Here is a 21,033-nt window from a genome sequence, read left to right on the forward strand (position 1 = left end):
GGCAAAGGCTCAGCCAATGATCACCTCCAGGATGATCAAAGACAGTCTGGAGTTACCTGTAAGTACTGTGACAGTTAGAAGACGTCTGTGTGAAGCTAATCTATTTTCAAGAATCCCCCGCAAAGTCCCTCTGTTAAAAAAAAGGCATGTGCAGAAGAGGTTACAATTTGCCAAAGAACACATCAGCTGGCCTAAAGAGAAATGGAGGAACATTTTGTGGACTGATGAGAGTAAAATTGTTCTTTTTGGGTCCAAGGGCCACAGGCAGTTTGTGAGACGACCCCCAAACTCTGAATTCAAGCCACAGTACACAGTGAAGACAGTGAAGCATGGAGGTGCAAGCATCATGATATGGGCATGTTTCTCCTACTATGGTGTTGGGCCTATTTATCGCATACCAGGGATCATGGATCAGTTTGCATATGTTAAAATACTTGAAGAGGTCATGTTGCCCTATGCTGAAGAGGACATGCCCTTGAAATGGTTGTTTCAACAAGACAATGACCCAAAACACACTAGTAAACGGGCAAAGTCTTGGTTCCAAACCAACAAAATTAATGTTATGGAGTGGCCAGCCCAATCTCCAGACCTTAATCCAATTGAGAACTTGTGGGGTGATATCAAAAATGCTGTTTCTGAAGCAAAACCAAGAAATGTGAATGAATTGTGGAATGTTGTTAAAGAATCATGGAGTGGAATAACAGCTGAGAGGTGCCACAAGTTGGTTGACTCCATGCCACACAGATGTCAAGCAGTTTTAAAAAACTGTGGTCATACAACTAAATATTAGTTTAGTGATTCACAGGATTGCAAAAAACAAAAAAATGTTTGTACAAAATAGTTTTGAGTTTGTACAGTCAAAGGTAGACACTGCTATTTTTTTGAACACACCCCTTTCAACTAATTGCCCAATTGCACAGCCTTAAGAGCGTGCATATCATGAATGCTGGGTCTTGTTTGTTTTCTGACAATCTACTGAACCTACTGGTAACTTGTTTGCCACGTAGCAATAAAAAATATACTAAAAACCTTGATTATTCTGGTTAGTCACATTGTACTGCTATTATTTTGAACAATACTGTACTAAGGTATTTTCAGCCTTCATTTGAAGAGTATTTGCATAATGGAGTTCAAAACGTACTAGTATATAGCATGTGAATGTATTCAGTTTAAGCAAATAATCATGCAAAACATTGGATAAAGCCTAAGACCATGTTTACAATGATGAGACAAAATAAACAAAATGGCAACCATACTCTGCTAGGTAGGGGAGCACATTCACTTATTGATACAAAAAATATATATTTGAGATAATTGCTTTCCTTCATTGTTCTGAATAGCATCATGCAGATACTCCAGATCAAACATTTTCAGAAAAAAGACAAGAAAGAAAAACAAGAAACAACAAGTGAATATTAAAGCTCTGAAGTTTTAACAGACTGCTCTGTGGCTGTCTTTTCCATTTTTTATCATGCACATTATAATCTTAAATGGATAATCCACCAAAAACTGAAAATTATGTTATCAATTACTTTTAATCAAACCTGCAATATTTCTGTACCTCCTTCCACATGAATATTGATGCTTCAAAAAGTTCATAAAAAGATCATAAATGAATCCATATGAATCAAGTGGTTTAATCAAAGTCTTCTGAAGAGACGTAATTGGCTTATATAATTAATTTGATTCAAGCTTTTATTCATATTTAACAAGAACCATGGAAGAATAATTTCAACTGTACTTGCTTGAACTTCACTAGTTCTCACGCATCATGCGTTTCATTCTTTATGGACCATATTTGATGTGCTCTATGCATGTGCATATGGATTTATTTTACAATCTTTTTAAAGCACCCACTTTTAGTGGAATATACTCTTTTTATTAAAAATATCTTCATTTGCGTTTAAACATGAACAAACGTCTTGTGTATTTGGAATTCCTCAAGAGAGACTAAAAGACGGATCTTTCATTTTTGGGTGAACTGTCCCTTTAAGTATTTTTAAATGACATTACAGGTAAGAACTCAGGAGCAAAAGCCAGCACAAATCAATATCCCCTGACCTTGTGTGCAATCTTCATCTCAGAAGGAGGAAATCATCCCCCAAAAAGCAACATAAGCTTCCAAATCTACAGGCATGTCCCCCAGAGCTCAATAAGGCTATAAACTAAGGAGAATTTCCCCTTTGGCTTTGATTGTGATCTCTCTGTGAGGCAACAGACTTTACTAGATTACCCTATTAATCCATAAAACCTCGAGGACTCACACATTAACACCCTTCTAAAACTCTCTCTCTCCCTCCCTCCCTCCCTCTCTCTCACTCTCACACACTCAAAGTACAACCAAAGTGGCATTGCTGACAGTACAAACTGATGTATCTCAAGAACCTAAAGGGGACAGCAGTCTAAAGTAAGTCTCTGCTGGAACCGGTTGTGCTCAACTCTGGGGGTCTGTGTTGCTTGCGTGATGCGGACCGTCCTGTTCGTTGATGGTGTGCAGATGGAGGCAGACTGGAGGTCGCTGATGCTCTCTGTGCTCTAGAGGCATGTCTGAGGCAGCCAGGCCCTGTTCCTCATCCCCTGGACCACGAGGAGGGCTGCTTCCATGGAGGTTGCAGCTTTCACAGAAGTCCTGGTCCTCAAGCGTCCCTCCATCCATGTGCCCTACAAGCTCTTTCATCTCCTCCTCTTCCTCTCCATCCCCGGGCCCCTGGTTGCAAACGCATACCTCAATCCCAGAGTCACCTGTGAAGCGCCGGTGGCGTCCTGGAGTCTTGTCTTTGATGTCGGGAGAACAATCTTCTACGGGTTCAGTCAGATCCTCACCGGAGCTGCCCTGTTTGATGGGGCTGTGTGAGGTAGCACACTCCACCTCCTGGGGCTGCTCGTCCTCTTCTCGGCTGAGGTACTGTGGTTTGTAGGTGCTTCTGAAAGGTCGGTGTGCAGTGGGAGTATGTGGCTGCTCTACACAGGGTCCCGAGGAACAGTTCTCAGATGCAGACGGGACGACGGGGCTAGACTGCAGTGGAGGGCAGAGCTCTTCTGGTTGTTCAGAGCACATTGGGTCAATGCTGGTGGACTGGCCTGGATGAGAGGGACTGTATGGAGGTGGGGGCGTCGGTGGTCTGTTCTCAACTTCCTCATAAGCTGGTAAGAGGTAACCAGGCAGGAACCCTGGAGAAAAGTACGAAGAAATGCATTTATTGACTGGTCGCGACTAAAGCATGCATTTCTTCCAAGGGGCAATGAACAGATCTAGTAGTAGTACTTCCAAGCTCTTAATAACTTGATTCAGATATTATTGTTAGCTATTTACAGACAGTTATCACTGATCTGCATACTTCTTATCCAACTTGTACTGCTTTGTTGGGCATTCTAGAATAATAGTAACTCATAAAATAAATAACTATAATAATAACTCATAAATGTACCCAATCTATCTTTGTTAACTATTCCACTTGCATTATTGTATATTTCATATGTTGTATATTTTCAAAAGATATTTCTTTGTACACTCTAAGAAAAAGCTTATAGAACAGTTTACATTGCACCCAACTATAACCAGAGATGCAAACAGGTAAGGAGGAAAAAAGGTGCAGATCGGAGGCATCCTCCACATGGAATTTCTTTTAAAGATATTTGCTTTATATGCTCATCTGTAGTTACTTTAATGTATTTTTACTAATATTTTTATTACCATATATGTCCAAAACGTATATGTCCAAAACTGTTTCAAAGAAAATCAAATAAAAAATCTTGTTGCAACTTTTTACAAAAATCAAGATTGAATATATTTGGTCAAAATCCTACGTTCTAAAAGATGAAGTGCTATGCAGGCTATTTAAGACAATATTGGCTGATTAAACGGCAATGCTGAACAGAACTGTTATGGAAATTTTTAGTTTAGTTAATTTGGCATTGATTGCATTAATCTCATTTAAGTATCTTTTTTAACATACAATGAATAAGGTAGTATATGAAGTCCATAGGGACATTGAGTTATTTTATGTAACTTGTGAACGTTAGTTGGCTGATCACACTAAACCCACAAAGGGTTTAGCCCTAAACCCCAAAAAGGTTTCAGGGAAGGGGGGACTGACGTCTGAGGGCTTGTGGACCTTCACTGCTGGTTTCTCAACGGATTAGAAAACGCGTGCTACAAACGGTGAGACTGATTTTGAAATTCCAATAACCTTAAAAATTACAAAATTGGGTTTCTAATTTGGTAAACTGCGGTTTGATATTCCTAGACCTTATGTTGCAAGTCCAAGACACCCCACGGGTCGCCGGTATGTGTACGGTTTTTTCACGGGTAAGTGGAACTAATGAATGGTTTCATAGATATAGTGCAACGAGTTTTCACTGGTACGCGTACGTTTGCCTGTACGTGAAACAGTTTGTCGCCGGTACGTGAAACAGGATAGTTTTGCAGGTACGCGAGACTGATTTTTCACGGGTACGGAAAAACGGGCCTGTTGCAGGTAAGCAGGACGGGGGTGATAAGACTTCATGCGAGTAAGTGCGAAGCCACACGGTGGTGACGACCAAGTGTGAGGTAAAGAGGACGCGTTCCAGGTCCAAGTCTCTCATGAGCAAATGTTGTTTGATTCTCTTCCACATGTTTCATTGTCCAAAAAGAACAATGACCATAGGGAAGACATTGATTTATTTGTAAAAATGTGTATTTTTTATGTGAATTGGGTTGAGACAGCAGAGGAAAATGTTGAATACAATCCAACACTGTCTGCATACCGAATGTGTTTGCACGGGACTGCTGTTAAAGCTGTACGTACAGTCTGTGTAATTGATGACACAATGACAAAAAAACTTTCTCTCAGGAGGAGGAAGTAGAGACTTACCCATTGCTCAAAGAATTCCCTAAAACACTTTGGGCTTTATCTAAATTTGACTTGGGGCTGGTTAAAAATTGGGAACCAGTTCAAGTCACAACAAAGTCTGATTACAGACTCTGTGAACACCAGTTTTTGAATCATTAAGATCAGCTGGGGTAATTGTGCTCTGTGAAAATTCTCCTGTGCGTACACCTATTTTCCCTGTTAAAAGATTAAGAAATATACGAACAAGATACTGTCAAACTTTTGGCTACTGAGGGTCATAAGTCAGTTTGTCAAAACTGCAGTTTGTAAAAATGGAGGTGACATTTTTGGGTCATCATCACTAAAAATGGCAAATCCTAATCTGAAAAACAAAGAGAGACAATACAAAAGATTCTAAAGCTTATCATGAAAAAGCAACTAATGTCATTTTTGGGCATGTGTTCGTATTGTCGAACATTCATTCCAAATTATGTTATCAAAGAATCGCCCCTAAGTGCTTTGGCTTGCAACCCCATGACAAACTGACCTGGATTGTTTGAAGCAATTTTGCTACCAAAGTTAGTTGCTATCTGCAAATGCGTCACATATTCCAAAAGTTATGATTTTGTGATTTTAGGTAACAAGTAAGCTGATACCAAGGCGAAGGACACAGCTATGAGAACAGAACCTTCTTTTACCTGTGTAACATTTAACAATGATTGATTCACACTCCATTCTGATTATCTTACAGCAATGCAAGCTTTTGCCACAGCAGACGACAAGAAACAACGGGTGAAGGCCGAGTGCAAACTGAAAACAGGCCAATACTGAAGACAGACCATGTCTGCCAAAACACTTTTTCCCACACTATGCAAAACTTGTACATGGCCTAGATCACATGAGTAAAGGGGGAATGTTTGATTTGCTAAATTAATATTGGTCCACAAAGGGATTCATTTCCTTTGCAGACAGGTATTGTCAATCATGTATGATCTGTGCCACAAGCAAAGTGGACAGAGGGCAAATGATGTCTCAAGTGGCACACCCACTTCCAAATCAGCGAATTGATAATATAATGTACAAACATAATTGATAATGCAAATTAAACCATCAGTCAGATGTGACATAAAAGAACTGATTAATGAAGTGTTGTGAGCAAACAGGACTGTCTTGGGTAAAAGCACTCCCCATTGTGTTAATGTATATGAGAATGAGAAAAAGAACAAAGTCTAACTTGAGTCCATTTGAAATTTTGTTTGACAGGCCAACTTCCAGTGGAGTAGGACCAGAACCACAACCACTGTCCTCTACAGTCTTGTGTGAAGATGACATGCTAAAGTGTAGTAGAAAGTTGTCTCTCGTTCTCTCTCAGATATCTTAGCAGGTAAAGGACACTCTGCCCAAGCCAGTGGAAGGAGTCTTGCATGATATCAGGTCTTGATGATAACACAGAGGTTAAAGTGGCAGAGGGAGCTACGTGGGTACATGCAAGTCAGGAAGGTTCCAGCGCCACCAGAGGGCTACAGCTCAGTAAAGTGATTGACCAGCTGCCCCGTGCCAAGGGGGACGTCTGGCTGACTTAGGTGAACAATCATACAGTGGTGAATGGGAGCTGAACACGCAGCAACATCACTGTGTGGAGGTGATCTGAGGTCAGTTTGGGCCAACGGATGACAGCGAGGGACTTGAGCTGTTAGGAGAAATACCATCCGACCACTGCAGCGAAACTACACGACCAACTCGACAAGAGGGAACACGGGCTCTGGAACGGAGCTGAGAAGTTCTTCCATGCTGTAATACCGTCACTTGGGGGTCAGCCTTCTTCAAATTTATGTTGAAATTTGCAAGGTATGAACGGATGAGTTTCATGAACACTACTAAGGTGATGATGGAAGACATCAAGAAGAAACTACGAGGACTGAGGCTGACTGCACTGCAAGATTTGTTCTGGACCAGCTCTCCGCATCTCCTGGCGGGGATGTGTGTGTACTTGTGGGAAATATATTCAAAACATGACTAATTCAATTCACAGGTTAACAGCTAGAGAAGTAAATGCCAATGATGATTGGGAATGGAATTGGTTTAAGGGTTTACGGCAGAAAGAAGAATACATTGGGTTAATTGTCATCTCAGCACTGGCCATGAATTTATTTTTGCTGTGCATGTGACCTTGTGTAGTGGGAATGATTAGAAGAGCTGTAAATTAAATCATGAAATCTTTAGTAGTTCAACAGATGTTAATGTATAATGACTTTTATATGCAAGTACTTCTGATGTAAATGATGAACACAATGAGATGCTAAAATCTGACACCTGCAGCAGCTCTACAGAAGAAGAGTAGTAAGCAAGCATTACATGTTGTAGAATAAAGAATGTCTAAAGCAGGTCATTGTCCGTGTTACAAGATGATGCAACTGGAAGGAATGTTAAGAAAGTTTCTTCTGTTTGAATATCACACTAAGATTTTTACATATAATCAAATATAAGAGTTATTGTTTTCTTTATAGCTTGCTTATATGTTAGGAATGACCATGTTCCATAAAAAAAAAACAATGCAAATGCTTTGTTCACCCTTATAAGAGTAATGGTGTTTAAAATCTTGAATTTACATGATTGATGTAAACTATAAGGGTAGTGTATTCATAAATTTATCTACATTTAATCAGTAAAAGTGATCAATAATGATCAAAAGGGAGGAGTGTTATGGAAATTTTTAGTTTTGTTAATTTGGCATTGATTGCATTAATCTCATTTAAGTATCTTTTTTAACATACAATGAATAAGGTAGTATATGAAGTCCATAGGGACATTGAGTTATTTTATGTAACTTGTGCACGTAACTGCTTTAGGTTGAAAAACAACATTTGAGGGCAACTGTGTACCAGGGATGGGCAGTTTTTGAAAGTTACCAGGCATCTACGATGAGATGTGCATGAGTTATGATGTGATGTGCACTGAGCAACATGATTGGCTCAAAGGTCCTAGTCTGTCCTTCAATGTATCTTTTTACATTCTATAAAAAGTGGGCTGTAAGTCTGTGTGTTATCTCTTTGCACACAGACTCAGAAGCTGTGTGTAAACCAGATCATTCTCTGCAGAGAATTAAAGCAATACAAAGACAAAACCCTGTTTGGTTTTTCATTCTCAGTCTCTACAAATTGTTATTGAATTAGAATTTCCACAACAGAACAAAAAGCTTTCCCTCTCTCTCTTCACCGTTCCCACATCACAGACCTCAAATATATAAAATATTACCCTTTTTATACATAGTTTCTGAAGTAAAGAGTAAAGGAAATACTAGTCTATAACTAGTCTAAACAGGTTTATGCAACCAGCCCCAGTTCTTTATTCACTATTGTAAGATCACAAGCACCCTTATGAGACCCCGTCACCTTTCTCATTGGATCTAAGTAAATCTCATAGGTGACCTATTTTGATTTAAAAAAAAGTGAACTGTCACTGAAAGGTGAGTAGTTTGCATCTTTGCATAACTCCAATCATCCTTTTTCTTCACCTTTACATTAGTGTCTGATTCAATCTCTGTGGCCAAAACTAAATTGCACCTTGAGAGATAAATTCATACTGTATTGTATTGATTATAGAGGTAGAATGACAGGGGAATGAATCGGATACTGACTGAAATAGAAGGGTAGAGAGGAGTAATTATGGGCTTCTCTATAAGCGATGAGGTTGATCTCATGCTGCCGCTGCTGTTGTTGTAGTCTGTGTTTGGCTCGACGATGGTGGCACAAACAGCAGCAGCCCACAATGACGATGAGAGTCAGGACCAACCAAAACCCTGATGAAAGAGCACACAGATAACACAGTACTGTTAATGAGGGAAGAGAACATCATGTCCGAAGCAGGCACAACACACCATAAATCACAACTCGTCCATGTTAATCGAGGTCGTTGTCACCAGTGTTGTCTGACAAGAGGTTTTATTAGTTGATTGGTTTCTATTTTCTTTGCGTCTTGTCTTAAAGCTCCACCCAGAGTCAAACTTCATTAGTCTAACATTTCGATTTTTTGGATGCACACTTTGTATACGCTATTATTTAAAAGTATGGAGTTTTTTATTATTTTTAAAATGTTTTTAGAAAATAGTCTCTAATGCTTATGATGACTGCATTTATTTGATCAAAAATACAGTAAAAAGAGCAATACAGTGAAACAATATTACAATTTACAATAACGTTCATATTTTAATATATTTCAAAGTGCAATTTATTCCTGTGGTGCCAGTCTTCACTGTCACATGATCCTTCAGAAATCATTTTAATATGCTTATTTGGTGTTCAAAATTTGTTTATTATACATTGATGCATTTTTTTTATACAGTGATACTTTTTTCAGGATTCTCTGAAGGATGGAAAATAAAAAAATGGGTTAAAAATATTTTGTTGCATTTTATTTGCATATCTTTATTGTGACTTTTATTGTAAGCATCTGTGCTTAAAATATTAATTTCTTCACAAAAACAAAATGATATCTATAAAATGCTTCCATATTGGTACAGAAATGTCTTCTCCCAATTTGGCACCAGATCACAAGAGAAGAATGTGCTGGATATTAGGGTGTGACGCTCATCAGCCAACGGCAAGAGTCGTGTGGGTCAATGTCATGTGAGATCCATCCAAGAGTGTGAAACTTTGCCCCAAATAAAGCAGAGACCTTTTCTGGCAGACAGAGGGGTCCACTTTTCCTAATAGAGAAATTTAAGGCAGCTGTTTACAGGGGCTGGTCTGATCGGGTTACACTGGATTTGTGTCTGTCCGAGTATGTATTTGGCACGTTGTACAAAACCCAAAGTGCAGCCCCTTGACTCAGCAGACGATGTGCTGTAATTACCGTGGAGATGAGGTTAGTCCTCAGTTATTAAAATAGATGGTTCACCAGAGGCAGAGGGGTAATTTGATAACACAGGAAAGGAACATCGCCAACGGACGTGAACAGGGCCGAACAACAACTAGATCAGGGCCAGCCAACGACAAATGTTAGAAGCAACACACACATATCACACTCATTAAAACCTATAAAATATGTTAAAAAAAAAAAGGTTAAAAAAAACAACAACATTATATCCGTTTGAACTGTCACTTACATTTGTGCTAGAAATGATAGCAGATCTGGTTCCAGTAAGCTACGTGATTGAATACCTAAATCCCTTTTCTATTTACGGAAACAGAACAATTACATTGTCAAACATGAGCCATGACTTGGGATGTCTTTTCCCAAGGCTTGCCGCCTCCTGTCCGACCCAAAGCTAGCATCAAAAGCTTGGGCTGCTTGCCGCAAACAACTTTTGAAAGAACAAAAACAGGTGGCATGTTACACCCCTAAATGCTATTACAACTGTATTTAAATGCTGAACCATTTCAAGGTTGAATGTAATCGAACTTTTAAAAAATCTAGACCGGCTGCCTTTTCTATCAAGAGTTTACAGTGTCCTGGAATTGGGACGACTCTATATTACACAACCAATATGCACTTGAAAGGACTACACGCATATCCAAAGCAATTTGAGGATGTTTCATACACTACAGAGAACAGGTACAGCATGGACAGACCTCATCTTACAGCATGTGTAGGCAGGAAGGACTTAGATACTTACACCACACCTCATAGTAATAGCTGCAACACTGAGATTCTCCACAGCAGTGGCCCGAATCACAGAAGTAGCTCTGGTTGTTCACTCCTACACAAGGCAGCCGGGTCTGCAAAAACCAAACAGAAAATATAAGCATATTATCATCACAGATCCCAGAACAGCTCTGTGCACCAAAGGCTTTTTTTGATGGCGAAAAACTAACCTAAAACAACGTTTCACTGCAATATATAGCCAAACGAATAAGTATAATAATAAATCAAGTAAATAAATATCTCCAAGACAGTGATACATACAGGTGATAATACCCAGCACATTAATACAGCTGACAGGTAAGATCTCTTTGCAAATCTTTGATCAGACGGTTTTATACTTCCATATCAAGTTACGTTTGATAATTATATAAAAAAATAATAATGCTGATTCCTCTGCTTTTGTTTTACCTGTCTAAACCCCAGGAGAAAAGGCATGATAGGCGTCTGATAGGGAAATCAACACAGCAGAGACAGAGTTTTGTTACACAGGGCTGCAAAGACCAAGGGAGAGACAGAAGAGGAAGGTCGGGCTCGGGCCACCCACCACCCACACATGGTACAGTGTGACATGAACTGCCCCCTTTATTAGCTGGAGGGGCTCGATTTAAACACACACATACACAGCCTCCCTCATGGCATTTCAGACTTAGCGAGGGCTGCCAGGGAATGCAAGTAAACAGGATGAACAGACAAGCGATCTGTGCTTTTCTCACATACACGCAGACATCGATGACAACTGCTGGCCTGACAGTTGTCTCGAGTGGTGTGCTAGATACAGGTATAGCGAAACTGAAATCTTGCCTGGGTGTTCAGAGCTGCAAACCTGTGCAGGGTTGGATGTAGTGCAAAAAAATGGACAGAATGGCAAATGGCAGCTGAGTTAATGCAGAAGACAAAAAATACCAATCAAATACATTTTTAGAGATAATGCCCGAGTAAATTTATTCTCTTTTAAAGCTGAATTTACATTGGAAGGTGATATGTACACTACTGTTCAAAAGTTTGGTTGGGCTCATTGAGGATTTATTTTTTCTTTTTGAAATTAATATTCAGCATGGCCACGATAAATTGATCAAAAGTGATAGAAAAAACATTCAGAATATTACAAAAGATTTATATTTCAAATAAATGCAGTTCCTTTGAACTTTCCATTCATCAGTAAAGAAACCTGAAAAAAACAACAGACTTCTCAGCTTTTGAACAGAAGTGTGTCATTTGAAAAGGTTGTGATGTAGAGCTTCTCATGATCCTATCCTAATTCTTCTCTCATCAAAAGTCCTGTTTGACTTCAGAAATGTGACTATTGGAGTAAAAGCTGTGAACGCCATTTCGTAGGCACCACGCATGTTGTTTTTGTAATGTTAGCAGATCGAAGATCCGCATATCTTTTAGGCACCTACATTCCCTCAGAGATAACACCTGTGGAGAGCAAACAGCTCGCTCCCTGCTTTTTTCATTCCCTGACCTTGATCTGCCACCTGTCACAACAGAGAGAAGAGCATCTTCTTCATACACACCTATCAGTCAAGGCCAGAATAAAAGCACAGTCAAAACAGCCTTAGCCCTTCATTGTTGAAATCTTTTAAATATGTGCTTTTTCCTAGACAGCCAACATTAAAAAGTCAATCACAGTCAACTGTACAACTCAAACTGTGATTAGACGGCAGAATGATCACAACCTTAATACCAATAAAACCTTGCGCTGATTGAAATTTCCTATTGTACATCCTTACTTCAGTGGCAGCAGTAATAACAGACAGACTTTTTTAATTATTTATCCATCAGAAAGGATAATGTTCGACCTGAGACCAAGCTTTATGAATCATTCATTTGGCTGTGTATTTACATGTAATCTCAGCAAGACTGAAATGGAACAGACTTTCCAAGAATTGTATTCTGTTTACAGATTAACATCACTGAACGTTTTAGAATTAGTCCAAATAGGAATCTAAATGTACAGAATCAGGGTGTGAATTGCTGACTTTAACAAAGAATTTAAAAGATCCACTCAAGATATTGAATCACTTACTAAAAAGCAGCCAAGGTCACTACCGACCGACTACTGAAATTCCTTACTTTCTGTCCTTTCTTTGGCAACCACCATTGTTATGTAAGGCAAATAAAATATGGCAGTCAACATATCAGGTCCCACATTATTATTATTATTATTTATTAGGTGTCTTTAACTACTAGCTATAAAAATGTTAAATATATTTTGTGTTTTAAGAACTTAATGTGTTCATACTTAAAAACACTTTGTGGCTTTTGAGATGGGATACAGGTAAGGGACAGGTTTTATGTAATTAAAATTAAAATTCAAAAAGTATACTGTTAAACAATATTAATTTAAATGCTGGTCTATTGCAGGGGGTCAACTTTACACCTATAACTAAATTTATTTTACACTTAGAAGTAATGATGCCTAACGAGGTGCCTAAAGTCCATGTCATAGACCAGTGAATGTATATTCCTGTACATTTATTTACTTTAAAAGCCATATGAACATATCCTAAACTGTTCAGATCAGCCCTCTCTAGGTTGTTGTAATCTAGGTTGTTGAGTTTACTAAAAAAATTTTTTTTTTTTTAAACGGACGATAAAGCTCACTTTCGAACTTTATAAAATATGTTTGTGGCATGTCAAACTTAAACATCTAAGTAAGCTTTGTAGTCAGTGCTGTGAAAGCAAACATACAGGCTGTGCTTCAAAACCTAACGAGCTGACTACGTAGACCGCATTTTGAGCTCGAGAACAACGTTTAAATGCACCTAGGGCGCCTCAAAATGCTGTCTAAGTAGGCAGCTCACTAGGTTTTGTGACGAAGCCACAATCTACCGGCTAAGCTAATGACGCTAACAGGGTTTTTACCTCGGTCAACGCTGCCTCCACTGTCACCGAACCGATCGGTCCAATAACCGCGTTACTTACAAACAAGCCCATTCCCTGTTTTATATATCCAACCCCCCACATTCCGTCCTTTCCCGTGGCTTTCGACACATCTGCGACACGGGAGGACATTAAGCTAGCCTGCGAGCTAGCTTCAGTTACGTCTCTTTCTTCTTTCTTTCAACTCTCTCACAAACTCCGAAAGTCTCCGCAAGCCCAGCCCCCTGCTGCTATTGGTCCGTTCAAGCGAATACTTCCTGGTTTTATAACGTAACGTAGCGACGATTGGATGATTTATCTGTCGTTTAAAAACAACTAAAGCGACGGCAGGGCGCGACTTTGTTGTTCTTTACCAGCTGAGATCAAGAAATCAGCTGACATTGAATTTAAAGGGGCAGGAAATGCCCTTATGCAAAAAAGAATGCAAGCAAAACCAAGGAATAAAGCGATAAATAGGCTCGGTATATAATCGCACGGGCGGACAGAGAGAGAGGGAGTATTAATATTATTAAACATACAAGTAGGATATATGATAAGTAGCCTACACTGACCGAAAATCTTTTCCTACATGATACAATACAGTAATATAAGTAGATAATGTAAGTAGTTGTGTTAGTAAATATAACTAAAGTAATTTGCAATAACGGGAAAGTATCTGCCAAATACTGTACTTTAATTTGATTCACACACACACAGCTTTTAATGACATTCCTTATGTTACAAATCATATTTCCCATGTCTTTGTTTTATTTCAACTGAGATATGATGGTAGCTTTAAATACTCAGTCATAACATAACCTAAGAAATACGGTGGATTCCAAAATTTTCGAATGTTTGGAATAAATAAATATAGATTATCAAGAATACCAGACAAAATATAGGCCTACCTGGACAGTTTGATCAATTAACTAGTATTTGCTGGATTCGGTTACCAAGGTTCTTAAGTATCTCAAGGATCTAAGTCAACTGCTAACTACTGTGATTATTTTTTGTTAAAAATAGTAAAAAATTGAACATTTATAAATGGATTTTTTCACTTTTGCTCCAACAGATGCCAGTCCACACACACAGGTGCCTTTGAAATGCTTAAAATGAAAGCTCTGATGAAAGCATTTTATTCGGACAGGCCTTGATGGCTTCCTAACCATGAAGGCAGCATAGCTCAGGATTCAGTCACAGCCTGGGTGTACACTGTCATCGAGAAAGTGACAACCACTGATCCCTAGAAAATCAGTGTAATCTCTCAAGTAAACTTGTTTGTTTTGTGCTAAATGTTATTTTGACAGCCATAGCTAAGGGCTCTTACTCGCTTTATTCCCGGGACATATCTTTCCGACTTGGGACCACCGCTTCTTAGGTGAGACCCTTTGAACCGAGCCAAGTTAAAAGGAACAAAAGCAAACAAATCACATTGTTCTTTCAGGAATTTTTCTTGTTCACTGCCTTTCATTTCTCTCTTTTTTTAGGCACTTCTCTCATTCAGAACAGTGAAGTCAATGGATCCTTACATCCCAGCTTGACAAGTTAGGAGGATACAAGCTAATCCCCTTAATCTGTCTATTCTCCCGTGCAGTGCCAAAGGGGGAGAGGTACCCAGCACAAGTAATCCTGTAGAAAAAAACAATAGGATTAGACCCCAGCTCTTGGAGTGACAATCAGATATCTACTGACTGATTTGCAAAGTAGGGTCGAGTTTCTTCAAATTAGCTTTTTTCCCCCTCCTCTAGGGAAAATGTGCCTTTCATTAACTGCTGGTGGGATTCCTTTAGGACAGATGCTGGAGGTCCACATGAAAGGCATGTATTCTTCGCTTCCAGCACACAGGTCCTGGGGCTTCTCCCACAGCAGAGGCTGAGAGGTGGGGACACGCCATTGGCCTGGGCGACCACTCCACCCCTTTACCCTCTGTCAACCTCTTTATAATTCAAACACTAATGCTTTTAAAAAGTGTTTGACAGATGGATCAGATTCCTTTGCTTACTGAGGATAGATGTAGCAGATCAATGAGACAAATGATGAGGACAATGTGAGATATGCTGCCTGTTCTTTTCATTTGTATGCGGCCATGCAACCTGTTTTTTTTTCTGTTACATTTAATAAGATGAATGTCTTTTGTACAGTTGCTATTCTTTGATACACTTTTGCAGTGGATACATATAAACCTATGGAAAATCAGTGTTTATATAGATATATAGCCTATTACCATCTCAACATAAACATGTATACACATATATAATTTAATTAAAATTAAATTAAATAATAATAACATATAACAATTTATAATATAAATAGGTGTGTGTGTCTGTGTGTATAATTAAGAATAATTTTAGTATTTGATGCTTAATTTCTTTATATTTATATTTATATATAAAAAATACATATTTGTTAATCTAATATTATATCATTATTTAATAGGTCTGTCCTTTCAAATACATATATATATATATATATATATATATATGCATGTATGTATGTATCAGAGTTGTTATACAATATAATTAGCAAGGCAATATATACATTTTTGATCATTTTTCTTTTTTGTTTATTTTCAAGACATACATTATACACATATTTATGAGTGTGTGTGTGTGTGTGTTGGCATGCTTTTTTGCTAATACTATTTATCATTTTGTTCCTATACTATTACTTCCTATATATTTATATATTAAATATATTTTATTTAATAGTTTATTATTCAAATAACATTTGAATTGTTCAGATGCAATATATGTATATATATATATATTGCCTGTGCCTTAGGTGTGTCAGAATGTGTCAGCAATAGTTGTGTCTTCCTTGTGACCTTTAGATGGCACTATTGGTATAAAGTTACCCCAGAGTCCTCTGTGACGTGTATGTGGGTTGAAGTCTATTCCTGGGTGTGATTAGCCACTGTGACACTTGATACTAAACCACAAGCTAATGCAGCTTAGGAAAGGCATTGTCCTGTAGGAAACAAGGGTCACCTGCACTGAAGGAAGTCCTTGATTCCATTTAAGTTCCGGTGAACTTGGCCAAGCAAAACGTAGTGTGACTCTTAAAATCTCACATTACTTTTCCAGTCCAGTCCGTAAATAAAGAGAACAGTTGTAGATTATTGGGAAAGTGAAAGATGTGTGAAATTCTACTACTATGTGGTTTTGAGCTGAAATTGGCATTCTTATATTAATACAAGTCAAGACCATCCTGCGAAATGTGAACAGAGAGTGTGAATATATATAAAGTCCTTGATCATGTATCTCCAAAATATAAAACATATTCAAAGTTGAATGACTAAAGACATGTCTTCACCCTCATTCAAGTCTAAGGTAACATGACAGATACTGTTTCACCTGTTAAACACTTTGCTCTCACAGTCAAATAGCTTTGCTTCCCGCTATTCCTCCAACATCTGCCGGGAGAACCACGGTGTAATTGAGGCTTTAAAAAGGTATGCCAGAAAGCTCAGCAGATGCATCATTACAGTCTTCGGCCTGTCTTTTGAAAGCTAAATTTATGAAGCGGTCTTTGCTCAGGTCTCTATCAGTGGTTTGCTCTCTTTACTCTGAACGCTGTTGAGATGCTAGAGCATGTGTCCAGCATGGGAATAGATGCTGTACAGACAAACAAACCAACCGGAGCTAGGAATTAAAACAAATTAGATCAAAATGCTTTCAAAAATGTCATCAGTGGTTTCCCGTGAGTGCTCCTTCCCATCCAGATGTTTCTTCCGAGATCAAAGCAGGAATGTGCTCTGATGGTGTAAATGTATTTGTTGTGTAATACTGGTAGATAAAGTAAACCCTTGTGCAGGAAAGTAGACCTTTTGTCCTTAAATTACCAGTATGATTTTACAGTGATTTGTGCAGGTGCAAAGCGTGTAAAGTGGGTTTAATCCCAAGTCTTTGTAATCATTGCCTTTTTATATACCAGCATTTCCAAATCTGTGCTGCGTGCACAGGCAAGTGTAAAGATAAAGTGTAAATAATCATGTTACTCCAGACGTGACATTGGTTGCTCTGTGGACAATGTTTGTGCGTGTTCCTTTGTGTGCTGTAGGTTCTGAAAATGTAATCCTCAAATCCCATTCCCATAAGGCGCCTCCAACCCCTCCTCACGTCCTCTGAAGGTCTTCATTACCTTTGTCAGAAACTCTGAGCTTGTGGCTCACCCACAATTCCGCGAGGGCCTTTGGTAATGACCTTGTTCTAGATAGATAGATAGATAGATAGATATAATTAAATTATAATATAAAAGGGAAGAAGAAGGGTGCAAGAAATAAAACTAGAATCAGACATAGTAAGGTAATTATGCTTTTACTGAAGCCACACTGTGTAAAGTTCACTGGCTTCATTTTAGAAATATCCACAATGTCATCCTCAATATGAGTGAGTGCCCATTTCCTGCTGAGCTCCAAACCTATGGATTATTATTTATTAAACTGACCAAGTCTTTGAGTCCCGGGAGGCCATATTTCCTGCATGATTGTACAATATCTGCACGGAGGTGTAGGCATTCCTTTTATCCTCAGTGACAAAATCAGCTAATGGATTGTTCCACATTGCATATGATCTAATTTATTCCGTGATTGACCATAAATCACATCAAGCCCAATATGAGACCCGGCTTTTAAGAATTACACTGAGGAGCAACTGTGCTGTGCATTGTCTCGGCTGTTCAACATTTCTTCTCAGTAGTTTCTAAACAAACTATGGTTATGTTAGATTAAATATGATGATGTTAGACCTAAGTGTTCCTTTAAAAGGATAGTTTGCCCAGAATTTCAAGTTGTCATAATTTATTCATGTTCTTCATACAAGTTTGGCTTTAGAAGATTTGGAATATAGCACATGAGTGTATGAGTCACACAAACCACTTTTATGATTCTCTCATGGTGCTTTTTATATCTGTTTGAAGCTTTCATCAGCCCCAGTCCTCATTCATTACAATGAAAAAGTAGCTAGAATATCCTTTAATAACATAAGGGTGAATAAATTATGGCAAAAATCTTCATTATTGGGTGAACTATTCCATTAACTCCTATAATACAGATTTATTTATTTTTTGCCAAAAATATTTTAAATAAATGCTACATACAGCCAAGGGCAAAAGTTTTGAGAATGACACAAATATGAATTTTTCACAAAGTCTGCTGCCTCAGTTTTATGATTGCAGTTAACATATACTCCAGAATGTTACGAAGAGTGATCAGATGAATTGCAATTAATTGCAAAGTGCCTCTTCGCCATGAAAATGAACTTAATAAGAAAGTCCAGCAAGTGCCATGACAGTCTCCTAAAGTTGATTCAGCTGCAGGATCGGGGCACCACCAGTGCAGAGCTTGCTCAGGAATGGCAGCAGGCAAGAGTGAGTGCATCTGCACACACAGTGAGGCCAAGACTTTTGGAGGATGACCTGGTGTCAAGAAGGGCAGCAAAGAACCCACTTATCTCCAGGAAAAATATCAGGGACAGACTGATATTCTCCAAAAGGTACAGCGATTGGATTGCTGAGGACTGGGCTTCAGTCATTTTCTCTGATGAATCCCGTTTCCGAATGTTGGGGCAACTATCACACTTTAGAAATTATCGGAAATGATATATCACTTGAAAACTTAAAATCTCAAAATTCATCCTTTGAAACCCATTTTAAAATCAAACATTGCATTACCAAGAAAATGGTACATCAAAATCATGTTAAAAAATGTTTTCAGTCATGAATTATAAATTTTTTGGTTTGGATCATGCACTTTCAAGTCTGGGTTCAAAAATGTGAGTGACAGTTAACAGGTTAATCTCTTTGCATAAACTTATTGTTATTGTCAATAAAAGCCTTTGAAACTTATGAAATTCTTGTAATTATACTTCGTTATACCATAGTATTATCTAACAAAAAGATATATAAAAAAAACTGAAGCCGAAAACTAATTACTAATGAAAATTAGTATTTGTGTTATTCTCAAAACTTTTGGCCAAGCTGTATTCTGTATGTTATAAACCTATAAACAGGCCTAAGGAAATATATTTTTTGTACACTGATAAAAAAAAAAAAAAAATTAAATGCCAAAAGATTTTATAAAATGTAATTCAATGAGCAAGAAACTATATTTTCAAATATTTAAATATTCTATAAAATAGAAACTAAATATATTTGGGTTTAAAGCAAAATTTATTTTCTTAAACATATTTTGGAAAATAAAAATTCATTTAGTAAATAAAACTTACAGAAAATATATGTAAATATATATATTTTTTTAGTATTTTAAATATACCTACAAAAATACTTTTTTGCCATATGGACTCATATCAAGTATGTGTATGAAACATTTTCTTTGTTTTTCTTTGACATCCCTGAGATGTTTTTAGGATAACATGGCTATATTCCTATGAGTTATCACAGAGGAATCCCTAAGTAAATAAAACCTGCCTGGAGTGAAATGGGACAATACCTTTGCATTGTCATCCAGTTACTGCGCCAAATCCAAGTGAGCTTTAACATCAGAAGCACGAGGTATTTGTTTTGGGATGGCATGGATTAACCATGTCAGTGCAGGCCTCCGCTAGCTCTGGATGCTAATGTGCTCAGCTACTTCTATGCTGTGAGTCATTGCTTTGAGGACTAGCGAAAGAAGAGCTGTGTTACTGTCTCCTTTAGTTGTTCTGTTTCCCTCTTTGCAGATGTCGGCTCCTGCACAGACGACAGCAGCCACCCATAGCTTTTAAGGCCTAACCTTTGACCTCAAATTTCTCACTTTACGGTATATAACACAAGTCGAAAACACTTACAGGGTTACCAAATGTCTTCCTTGTCTCTTTAGGAACACCAGAGAAATTATTAAAACACATGTAACAAACGGTTATAATTTTTCACTCTTAAGGGAATAGTTCACCCAAAAGGGAAAATGTATGTGTAAATGTACTCACCCTTCAGACCATCCAAGATGTAGATGAGTTTGTTTCTTCACTGGAATAGATTTGTATTGCATCACTTGCTCATAAGTGGATCCTTCATCAGAATGAGGGTTCAAACAACCGACAAAAACATAACATGACTCTCAAGACTCTCAACAACTGAAGTATTATGAAGTACAAAAACTACATGTTTGTAACAAACAAATCCATCATTTTGAACTTCAAACCATTGCTTCTGGCTAAAATATGAATAATCCTCCATCCATAATATTCACAGACAGAGATGTAAAAACAACTAGAAGTCACTTATTTTCAGTGACCACTGCCAATGGGATGTGTTTGAGTCCAGTGATTGAATAAGATTATGTAAATTAGCAATGCAATGACTACCAATAGGAGGTAAGACACTGGCGCACATGTGTCTCTTGTGGGATACTGTAGTGAAATGTCAGAAAGATGAAGTGCTACGGTAAGCATTTAATTATGGTAAAAAATTATCCATAGAAAACTGTCAAAAATTGTCAACAGCTTGATTCATGCATTGACAATGATGATGAATTATGCACAAATGCAATTTATATACAAACACTTTCCCCTCCAGGATGTTCATTTTTAGCAGTAAGAAAACTGATTTCTTGTCAAAATAGTTAGACATCCAATTTATGGTGAAATTTTCTAAAGCTACGGCCAGTTACGATAATATTAGGACATCTAGCAACATGAAACCAGCGAACAACTATAAGCGATAAAATACTGTAAGTGTAAGTGAGGCATGGAACTATATAAACAACTGACCAAGG

General features: G+C 38.0%; 1 protein-coding gene and 1 long non-coding RNA gene across 3 annotated transcripts; one reads left to right on the forward strand and one right to left on the reverse strand.

Annotated features, from left to right (window-relative positions):
* Positions 1-1,455: 1,455 nt before the first annotated feature.
* On the reverse strand, positions 1,456-13,615 carry LOC113056834 (WW domain binding protein 1-like). Of its 2 annotated transcripts, none has more exons than XM_026223732.1 (4): positions 13,326-13,615; positions 10,429-10,531; positions 8,452-8,613; positions 1,456-3,171 (listed from the first exon to the last, which is right to left on the reverse strand). In XM_026223732.1, exons 1-4 carry the CDS (start codon positions 13,473-13,475, stop codon positions 2,435-2,437), a joined length of 1,152 nt encoding a protein of 383 aa, XP_026079517.1. In that variant the 5' UTR covers positions 13,476-13,615; the 3' UTR covers positions 1,456-2,434. The 2 variants fall into 2 exon arrangements, with proteins under 2 accessions (XP_026079517.1, XP_026079518.1); XM_026223733.1 differs by lacking the exon at positions 13,326-13,615 and adding an exon at positions 10,866-11,323.
* Positions 13,616-14,459: 844 nt separating this feature from the next.
* LOC113057516 (uncharacterized) lies at positions 14,460-15,549 on the forward strand. The gene is made up of 3 exons (XR_003277833.1): positions 14,460-14,700; positions 14,810-14,932; positions 15,071-15,549. It is a non-coding gene; the product is annotated as an uncharacterized LOC113057516 (long non-coding RNA).
* Positions 15,550-21,033: the final 5,484 nt, after the last annotated feature.

The sequence above is a fragment of the Carassius auratus genome, chromosome 38 (assembly GCF_003368295.1).
Source record: "Carassius auratus strain Wakin chromosome 38, ASM336829v1, whole genome shotgun sequence".
Lineage (NCBI taxonomy): Eukaryota > Metazoa > Chordata > Actinopteri > Cypriniformes > Cyprinidae > Carassius > Carassius auratus.